The sequence below is a fragment of the Zalophus californianus genome, chromosome 13 (genome assembly GCF_009762305.2).
Source record: "Zalophus californianus isolate mZalCal1 chromosome 13, mZalCal1.pri.v2, whole genome shotgun sequence".
Classification (NCBI taxonomy): Eukaryota; Metazoa; Chordata; class Mammalia; order Carnivora; family Otariidae; genus Zalophus; species Zalophus californianus.
In genome coordinates, this window is record NC_045607.1 from 12285073 (window position 1) to 12296330 (window position 11258).

Here is an 11258-nt window from a genome sequence, read left to right on the forward strand (position 1 = left end):
AGGACTCATACCTAGAATATATAAAGAATTTTTACAAATTAATGTTAAAAAGCAGACTACCCAATAGAACAGCAGCAAAGGATTGGGAACAAGTCCTTTACAAGAGAAAATACCTAAATGATCAATAAGCATAGGCAAAAGAGATAAACTACATGAGTTATCAGAGAAGACAAATAGAAACCACAACACATGTTTCTACAAACCCATTAGAATGTGTACATTGGAGAAGATAGACAGTATATGTGTTGTTGAGGAAGTGGACCACACTTTTTCATATATTACAGGGATGAGTGTAATGGTACTAGCACTTTATCTAACTTTCCGATATCATCTATTAATGCTGAAAATATGTGACCCATTCTCCAGTATATACACAAGTCCCAAACTGGAAACAACCCAAATGTCAATCAAAACTAAAATGAATGAGGGTCACCTGGGTGGCTCAGTCACTTAAGCGTCCAGCTTTTGATTTCAGATCAGGTCATGATCTTGGGTTGTGGGATTGAGCCCCACATCAGGCTCTGCACTGAGCATGGAGCACTGAGCATGGAGCCTCCTTTAGATTCTCTCTCCTGAAGATATTTGCAAATGACATATCAGATAAAGGGCTAGTACCCAAAATCTATAAAGAACTTATCAAACTCAATACCCAAAGAACAAATAATCTAAATCAAGAAATGGGCAGAAGACATGAACAGACTTTTTTCCAAAGAAGACATCCAAATGGCCAACAGACACATGAGAAAGTGCTCAACATCGCTCGGCATCGGGGAAATCCAAATCAAAACCCCCTAAGTTTTTATTTAAATTCCAGTTAGTTAACACAGTCTAATGTTATTTTTAGGTATAGAATTTAGTCATTCATCACTCACACACAACACCTGGTGCTCATCACAACACGTGTACTCCTTAATACCCATCACCCATTTAACCCATCCTCTTGCCCTGCCAAGTCACAACTTTTAAAGGAGACATGTTTATAGCCCAATGAGTGGCCATGACAGCAGGGTTAAATTAATCACACCAAGGGGGAGTCCTTGGTTCTAAAAATTTTCTGAAGAGCATGTTTCATATCCTTATTCCTCAGGCTGTAGATGAAGCGATTCAGCCTAGGGGTGACCACCATGTACATCACAGAAGCAATTATATTCTTATTTTTGGAGTTGCCTGATGAAGGGAAAAAGTAAGCACCGGCAATTGTCCCATAGTATAAAAACACCACAAAGAGGTGGGAGCCACATGTAGACAAGACTTTGGAGATTCTTTTGAAGGAGGGGACCTTCAGAATGATGCCTGCCATGCGGATATATGAGCCCAAGATACCACTCAATGGCAGGATGAAGATCAATCCTCCTTCAGTGAGAATAAGCAGCTCATTGAGCGAGGTGTCTGAGCAGGAGGACTTGAGCGCAACAGCAAGATCACAAAAGAAGTGGGGGATGATAGTCCCTGCACAGAAGGACACCTGGCCCACGAGGAGGGTGTGCAACAGAGTTTGGACACAAGAGAAAAACCAGGATCCAGCCACTAGGATAATACAAAGCCCCTCCTTCATGATGGTGGTGTAATGGAGAGGGCGACAGACAGCCAAATACCTGTCATAGGCCATCACTGTGAGAAGAAGATTGTCAAGGCAACCAAAAAACATAAAGAAATACACCTGTGAAATGCACCCCACGTAGGGGATGGATTGTTGCTGAGTCTGCATGTTCATCAGTGTCTTTGGAACTGTGACAGATGAAAGGGAAACGTCCGAGAAGGTCAAGTGGCTGAGGAAGAAGTACATGGGGGTGTGGAGGCGGGAATCCAGCCTGATGAGCAGGGTGATGAGCAGGTTCCCCAGCACCGTGGTCAGGTACATGCCCAAGAACAGGGCGAAGAACACTCCCTGCTGCTCTTGCTGGATTGGGAGCCCCAGGAGGAGGAACTCAGACACGCTGCTCCGGTTCTCCAGATTTGTGCTGTGCTTTTACATGCTGGGGATAAAGAAGTGTTGGGAATAAAAGGGAAGAATGATAGGGATACAGTCCATACTGTAAATTTCTGAAAAGACAATGCATTTTAAACTACATTCCTATTAATTTCTCACACCTGTGGATGCATGCATCTTCATTCTATCCCAGTCTGGTTCTGGGAAAACATTACAACCAAAAGCAGCCAACAAGATCTCATTGCACAGAAGCAAGAAGGTGTTCACTCTTTCATTTGATCATTATTTATTGAACATTGAGACTGAACCTGGCCCTCTACTAAGGACTGAGAATGCAGCAGCAAACAAGAAGAGCAGGGTCCCTTCCTTCTATGGGTCTATTTTTTATGCACTTAACTGGGATAATTCATGACACTGAGATAGAGCCAAACCATAACAGTTCACTGTAGCAGAAATAGTAGATGACCCTTGGCAAATTGGTATCAGTTGTTTCTGCTATAAAGCGACATGCAATGCCAGTGCTGAGGTGGCATTGTTGGAATATTGTCACATTCCTCCTGTGAATATATATATCCATACATATAAAAGGGGATACATATACACACATACATATGCACAGAGATAGCAATATTTGTATACATATGTATATTCCATCTCTCTCTATATTCCATCTATGCATATACATATACTTAGATGGAATATATATAAACATACACATGGAATATACATATACATACACACACATATATGCAATATACAGGTAACCCTTAAATAACATGGGGGTTGGGGCACCAACTCTGCACACATTTGAAAATCTACATATTACTTTTGACTCCTCCAGAACTTAACTACTAAGAGCCTACTGCTGACCAGAAACCTTACCAATAACATAAACAGTTGATTAACACATACTTTGTATATGTATTATATACTGTATTCTTACAATAAAGTAATCTAGAAAAAAATGTTATCAAAAGACCGTAGGAAGAGAAAGCACACTTACTGTATTCTATATTTATCGGAAGAAACCCATGTATAAGTGGACTTGTGCAGTTCAAACCCATGTTGTTCAAGGGTCAACTGTAATGTATGTATGCATATATATATATATGCATATATATATATATATATATTGAACTATAGTCCTATATATATAATTGCCATTTTCTGTAGCCTAAAATGATCAATTATTGGTCACTTCATGTAGTTCAACTTAATACTGTGTGATCAGTGCCCAGGCTTTTAACATGGAACTCTCCCATTTCGTTGGTTATAAATGCCAGACACACTATGTTATTTTAGGTTTGCAAGGAAACTGAAGTTGTCCAAAGTTTTCTTAGTGCCCTGTCTAGATATTTCCTTTCGTTCATATTTATATATTTTCCAATTGACAAAAGGCTCTCACATACATTAACTTCTGTTCAAGCCATAAATACTTATTGAGGGCCTGTAAGCTTCCATTTTATAGATATGTAAACTGAGGCCAAAGAATTGAGTGATTTTCCCAAGGTCCTGCCACCATTTGGTGGGGCTTCTGTGCTCTAACTTCACTGGGCATGACAACTAACATTTCTTGGTATGTTAAGTGAATGTGCAAGGTTACAAAATTCTGAGCCACTCAGTCACACTTAGGTATATGAAATGATAACAGATCTTTTTTAGAAAACAGTCTCTTGCATTTTTCCAAAGAAGACATCCAAATGGCCAACAGGCACATGAAAAAGTGCTCAACATCGCTTGGCATCAGGGAAATCCAAATCAAAACCTCAATGAGATACCACCTCACACCAGTCAGAATGGCTAAAATTAACAAGTCAGGGAACAACAGATGTTGGCGGGGATGTGGAGAAAGGGGAACCCTCCTACACTGTTGGTGGGAATGCAAGCTGGTGCAACCCCTCTGGAAAACAGTATGGAGGTTCCTCAAACAGTTGAAATTAGAGCTACCATTCGATCCAGCAATTGCACTACTGGGTATTTACCACAAAGATACAAATGTAGGGACCCGAAGGGGTACGTGCACCCCAATGTTTATAGCAGCAATGTCCACAATAGCCAAACTGTGGAAAGAGCCAAGATGTCCATCGACAAATGAATGGATAAAGAAGAAGTGGTATATATACACAATGGAATATTATGCAGCCATCAAAAGGAATGAGATCTTGCCATTTGCAACGACGTGGATGGAACTGGAGGGTGTTATGCTGAGTGAAATAAGTCAATCAGAGAAAGACATGTATCATGTGACCTCACTGATATGAGGAATTCTTAATCTCAGGAAACAAACTGAATATTACTGGAATGGTTGGGGGTGGGAGGGATGGGGTGGCTGGGTGATAGACTTTGGGGAGGGTATGTGCTACGGTGAGCGCTGTGAATTGTGCAAGACTGTTGAATCACAGATCTGTACTTCTGAAACAAATAACGCAACATATTTTAAGAAAAAAGAAAAAAAAGAAGATAACAGGAGAGGAAGGATGAAGGGGAGTAAGTCAGAGGGGGAGACGAACCATGAGAGATGATGGACTCTGAAAAAGAAACTGAGGGTTCTAGAGGGGAGGGGGTAGGGGGATGGGTTAGCCTGGTGGTGGGTATTGAGGAGGGCACGTTCTGCATGGAGCACTGGGTGTTATGAACAAACAATGAATCATGGAACACTGCATCAAAAACTAATGATGTAATATATGGTGATTAACATAACAAAAAATTTAAAAAAATTCTTTTTTTTTTTTTCTTAACAAGAATGAAGGGGGGAAAATCAGAGAGGTAGACGAACCATGAGAGACGATGGACTCTGAAAAACAAACTGAGGGTTCTGGGGGGGGGATGGGGGATGGGTAAGCCTGGTGATGGGTATTAAAGAGGGCACGTTCTGTGTGGAGCACTGAAAAAAAATTATTATATTGTTAGTCACCATACAGTACTTCATTAGTTTTTTATTTTACTTATCTATTTATTTATTTTTATTATTATTATGTTATGTTAATCACCATACATTACATCATTAGTTTTTGATGTATTGATCCATGATTCATTGTTTTCGTATAACACCCAGTGCTCCATGCAGTATGTGCCCTCCTTAATACCCATCACTGGGCTAACCCATTCCCCCACCCCCTTCCCCTCTAAAACCCTGTTTTGTTTTTAAAGATTTTATTTATTTATTTAATTGACAGAGAGAGAGAGACAGCGAGAGAGGGAACACAAGCAGGGGGAGGGTCAGAGGGAGAAGCAGGCTTCCCGCCGAGCAGGGAGCCTGATGCGGGGCCCGATCCCAGGACCCTGAGATCATGACCCAAGCTGAAGGCAGCCACTTAACAAACTGAGCCATCCAGGCGCCCCTAAAACCCTCAGTTTGTTTCTCGGAGTCCATAGACTCTCATGGTTCTTCTCCTCCTCTGTTTCCCCCGCTTCATTTTCCCCTTCCTTCTCCTAATGTCCTCCCTGCTATTCCTTATGTTGCACATATAAGTGAAACCATATGATAATTGACTTTCTCTGTTTGACTTATTTCACTTTGCACAATCTCCTCCAGTTCCATCCATGTTGATGCAAAAGTTGGGTATTCATCCTTTCTGATGGCTGAGTAATATTCCATTGTATATATGGACTACATCTTCTTTATCCAGTCATCTGTTGAAGGGAATCTCAGCTCCTTCCACAGTTTGAATATTGTGGACATTGCTGCTATGAACACTGGGGTGCATGTGGCCCTTCTTTTCACTACATCTGTGTCTTTGGGGTAAATACCCAGTAGTGTAACTGTTGGGTCATAGGGTAGCTCTATTTTTAACTTTTTGAGGAACCTCCATACTGTTTTACAAAGGGGCTGTACCAACTTGCATTCCCACCAACAGTGTAAGAGGGTTCCTCCTTCTCCACAACCTCTACAACATTGTTGTTTCCTGCCTTGTTAATTTTTGCCATTCTAACTGGTGTAAGGTGGTATCTCAGTGTGGTTTTGACTTGAATTTCCCTGATGGCTAATGATGTTGAACATTTTTTCATGTGTCTATAAACCATTTGTATGTCTTCTTTGGATAAATGTCTGTTCATGCTACCCAGTATGTTGATTAATAAAATAGATAATGAAATGTAGACTTAACCCTGGAATAATTATGATGTCAGGCTCCTTATGCTTGTATGGATAGACAAAAATTCTTTCAGTGCCAAATGAAAACAACACAACTGATTTCTAACACAGATGGAATAATTACTTTTATTTTTTTAAATACCTCATTATTTTGGCTTTTTAAAAAATACTTCATTTTCTTTAAAAAGCCCTCTGCTTCCTTTCCCTTGTAGCAGAATACAGATGGTTGATGGTTCAACTTAATGATTTTTTGACTGTACATGGTGCAAAAGTGATATGCATTCAGTACAAACAGTACTTTGAATTTTGAATTTTGATCTTTTCCTAGGCTAGCAATATGTGTGGCACATATCATGATGCTGTCGTGATGCCAGCAGCAGCAACTCCCAGTCAGCCATGTGATCAGTAGGGTAAACAACCGATACACTTGGAACCATTCTGTCCCACACCACCATTTTCTTTTTCATTTTCAGTAGACTATTCAATAAATTACATGAGATATTTAACACTTTGTCATAAAATAGACTTTGTGTTAGATGATTTTGTCCAACTGTAGACTAATGTAAGTATTCTGGGCATGTTTAAAGGTAGGCTGGGCTAAGCTACGATGTTCAGTAAGTTAGGTGTATTAAATGAATTTTCAGCTTAGGATCATTTCAGCTTACAATGGGCTTATCAGCACATAATCCCATTGTAAGTTAAGGAAGATCTGTATATAATAACCTTGTCTAGCATCTAGTCATCAAAAGCATGGAATTTTCTAGCAATTCTCTCTTAAACAAGAGAAAGATTATTTATTTGTTTGTTTGTTTTAAGAAAGGTTAATTTTATCTCCACAGCATACTCCAGGTAACCAAAGTATAGGTGTTAGCTAAAATAAATTGATATAAATTTTTAAAAATATTTCAATTTATGATTATCAAAGTAACATTTTATTGTGGAAAATACAAGTTGAAAGTGGATGTTAAAGAAAGTGAATGGCAATCATACATAATTCCATCATCTTGGGATAGCCACTTTTAATATTTTGGTGTACTCAAGTTTTTTTAACCAAGTATTATGAATAATGAAGAATAAATTCATAATGAATTCAGTAATAATGAATTTTCTGTTTACATTATTCTGTGTTAAAAATGTGTTATCAAATAATTGGAAAGCCCACATACTACTCCATCATACTGACATAGCATAATTTAATTAACCAAGCTGCAATTGTTGAAATTTGGGTGGTTTCTGTTTCTCTTATGAGTAACATCATTATATGTAAATTTTTAACAATATTGTTTTACTCTTTCCTTGATCAAACTCCTGGAAGTGAAAGAGTAGGTCATAAGGTACAAATATTTTTGTGCTTATAATATATATTATGAACTTATTTCCTGGAAATCTATGCCAATATCAGTTATTGTCATTTAAAAACCCAATTATAATAGTATTTTAACAGCATTTGAAAATATAAATTTAAGATGGTGTTATTTCCAAAAGTCTTTCCATTATTATTCTGTACTATACAAAGGACTATTTCCATTCTTAGAATTTTATTAGTTGTAATTAGCTATCTATATCCCACAGGATATAGTAGAATTCTTAGATATTAGTCTCTAAATTTGTGTATGCAAAAGAAATACTTTTCCTAATTAACACATATTAAAGTTTGATTAAAATGACAGATGAAGCATATATAACTTCTGGGAAAAAAGTAAAGCACCGATGAATATTTAATTTATGGAGTCCTTATTTACAGTATATATGCAGGCTTCTTTTCCAATTCATTTGCTCTGCGTAAACAGTATCCCACTGTATTTTCTGAGTCTTATAAGGGGCAGCTGTAGTTGAGAACATGGGAAAAGGAGAAACTGATAAGGTATGCCCGCCCTATATTTAGCTATATTCCTGCACCTAAAATTTCTGGACTCAAATATCTTCAGAAATATCCCATCCATTTGAGATCCATTTGGTTTAAAAAGATCACCTTCAAAAGTGTGAATGGTCCTATGGAAGAATGAACCTTACAAATTGAGTGCATGTCTATTAAGGGATATAATCATATTTGGCTCAATGCTTCAGGAATGGGAGTTTGATCTAGGGTAGTCTATTAATACAGGGCAGAGAGCAGACTGAATAGATGGTAAACAACATGGTCTACCTGGATGACTGGAGGGCAGAGGTGGGGATATTACATGTAGTAAATTGGTTCAGAAAAGAGGGATATTACTGACAAACACAAAACTTGCTCTTTTAAACTTTGCTTTCTTACTGGAAATTGCAGTAGTAGATTGCTGTGATCAGGGCCAAGTAACCTACTTCAAGGCCAGGATGGTCTAATGGTCTGGTTTGGCTGGCTGTCACATTATTCCCACCTCTTCTATCCAAGAAAGCACAGAGGGGAGAAGGGATGATGGCCAAAGGGAAACACGCACAGGTGCAATCTTCCTTTCAAAGCAAGAGCTATTGTACAAGACATCAAAAAGTCACACCCTCCTTTTTTTTTTAAGATTTATTTATTTATTTTAGAGAGAGAGAGTAGGGTGAAGGGGCAGAGGGAGAGGGAGAGGGAGTATTAAGCAGACTCCACACTGAACATGGAGCCTGATGTGGGGCTCAATCTCATGACTCTGAGATCATCACCCCAGCCAAAACCAAGAATCGGATGCTCAACAGACTGGGCCACCCAGGCATCCCACATATCCTCCTTTTTAAAACACTTGATCCAGGGGGCATTAGGCCCCACGCTCAGCGGGCAGTCTGCTTGCGATTCTCTCTCTCCCTCCTTCTCTGTCCCTCCCCCACTCACTCTCGCTCTAAAATAAATTAATAAATCTTTGAAAAAATAAAAATAAAAAACAGGATGAACTTGACCTTGAAACTTTGGCGAGCTCTGTTTTTAGGTCCTTCTTTATCTCTCTGGAGTGACTTGCTAATCATTGGAATATTTTTGTGCCAACCCTCAAATTTCATTCCTTGGTTCTAAAAATATCTATATTTGGAACATTTTTATCTAGATGTTTCAAAACATTTAGATATAAAAAAAATAGTAAACTGTAATCCCACTGCAAAAAGATAACCTCTGTTAAGCTTGTGACTTCTCAGAACACCCATTTCTACCAGATTACCTTTCCTCAAATTATTGCTCTAAAATTTCCAGTACACTTGATTTAGGGTTTTGTGTTTGTATTTTGAATATTTTATGAAAGAACCCAGAGGATGAATCATGTACTTAGTACAAAATTGGCACACAGTAGGCACACATAATATTGACTCTCTTTCACCTAGAATAACAGAAAGGAGTGTTCTTAAGTTAAAGAAATGAAATATTAAGGAAATACTGTAAAATATATATTAATTTAATTCTTTATCTCCTATCATGATCACTCATTATTTGTCAGGATCTCCACAATGTGGTGTGCTAGAAAGAGGATGGGTATTGGAATCAAATTTACCTGTTTTGGGGAAGTTATTTACATTCTGACTCACACTTTTCACAATCCTACCTCAAAGAACTGATGTGAAGAACAATGAGGAACCTTGTAGATATTCAATACATGTTTGTATTCTCATCCCTTTACCTTGTGCCATAGCACCCAAGGGCAGGGTTACTTGGCTCCAGAGCATGAATCATATCCTTTAGTCCACTCTGGCTAATAATTTGGTCTTAGAGATGAGGAAGGGGAAATGGTGTCCTGCCCTTAGTAATGGATGCTTCACTGGAATCCAGAGAGAGACTGAGACAGAACAGCTCATTCTAGAGCCAAGTAAAGGAGTGGAAATATCCTTTTTGTTACACCCCTAACCCAGAGTTACATGATAATCTTCCCTTAAAAATCAGTCAGAGTGGTGGAATCACTGAAATGATGAAGGGCAGGGGTTGATCAGGATACCAGGATCAGGCATCACTGTCATGGTAAGAAAAACATTTTTCCATTACTGAATAGTTTACCCAAGGCCTCCTTCCTGTCTCTGTTCCTCAAGCTATAGATGAATGGGTTTAGCATGGGGATAATCACCATGTAGAGAATGGCAGCTCTACTTTCACTCTCTGCAGAGAGAGTTGATGGAGGAAGTAAATAAACACCCATGAGAGACCCATAGAAGAGCAGGACCACTGTGAGGTGGGAACCACAGGTAGAGAAGGCTTTCCACTGCCCTCCAGGAGATGAGATGCCAAACACAGCCCAGGAAATGCGGACATAGGAGAGGACGATCAGCATGAGGGGAACAGTGAGGAACATTAGGCCCACAGTGATGATCATCAGCTCATTAATGTGGGTATTGGAGCAGGCCAGCTTCAGTAGAGCACTGGGATCACAGTAAAAGTGAGGGATGGCCTTGTGGGCACAGAAGCTGCAGTGTGTGCATCAGTGCAGGGCAGTTGGTTAGCATCCAGCGCATGACCAGCGTTAGTACACAGAATTGGGGACTCATAGCCGTGCTGTAATGGAGTGGCTGGCAGATGGCCACATAGCGGTCGTATGCCACCACAGCCAGCAGGCAGTTGTCAAGGCCACCAAACATAAGGAGGAAATACAGCTGTGCAAGGCACCCAGAATAGGAGATGGTCCGACTCTGGGTATGAATGTTGGCCAGCATTTTAGGGATTGAAGCAGAGGTGCAACAGGCATCAGTTAATGCCTGGTTAATGATAGGTTGCAACCTATCATAATGCAACCAGTTAATGATAGGTTGGCCAGGAAGAAGTACATGGGAGTATGAAGGTGTGGGTCAGAGCTGATGGCCAGGATGATGAGCAGCTTCCCTGTCATGGTGACCAGGTACATGCCCAGGAAGACGCCAAATAGGAGGGGTTGCTCCTCTGGCTTCTCAGAGAGTCCAAGAAGGAGGAAGTCTGAAACAGCAGTTTGGTTCACTCTGCTTGGTTTTCCCATCCCCCCTAGTTCTTGTTATCTGTTCAGATAAAACCCTTCCATGTGTTAGTATTTAATTACTAGATCAATCACAGATATGTATCTGGGTAGCCAGAACTATATTGGGGGAAAAAAGGGGGAATAAATGCACCTTGCCAATGAAAATCTTGAATCTCACGGGGGATGAAAGAAAACACCCATGGAGCATAGAAAGGCAAGATAATATCCATACAAATGCAAATTGTGCTTTTTGTGTTATAATAGGGTCCAGAGAAGAGATCACTTTGACTAGTCATTGTAAGCTATTGGAGGAGGTAAGAATTGAGCATATCCTTGAAGGCAAGATTGGAAAAGTCGTTTACGTTTACCAATT

At 39.6% G+C, this 11258-nt stretch overlaps 1 protein-coding gene across 1 annotated transcript; it reads right to left on the reverse strand.

Moving 5' to 3' along the window:
- Positions 1-1018: 1018 nt before the first annotated feature.
- On the reverse strand, positions 1019-10906 carry LOC113934174 (olfactory receptor 1J4-like). Its single transcript, XM_035723466.1, has 3 exons — positions 10701-10906; positions 10360-10653; positions 1019-1961 (listed from the first exon to the last, which is right to left on the reverse strand). The coding sequence occupies exons 1-3, from the start codon at positions 10904-10906 to the stop codon at positions 1019-1021; spliced, it is 1443 nt and encodes a 480-aa protein (XP_035579359.1).
- Between the last annotated feature and the right edge of the window lie 352 nt (positions 10907-11258).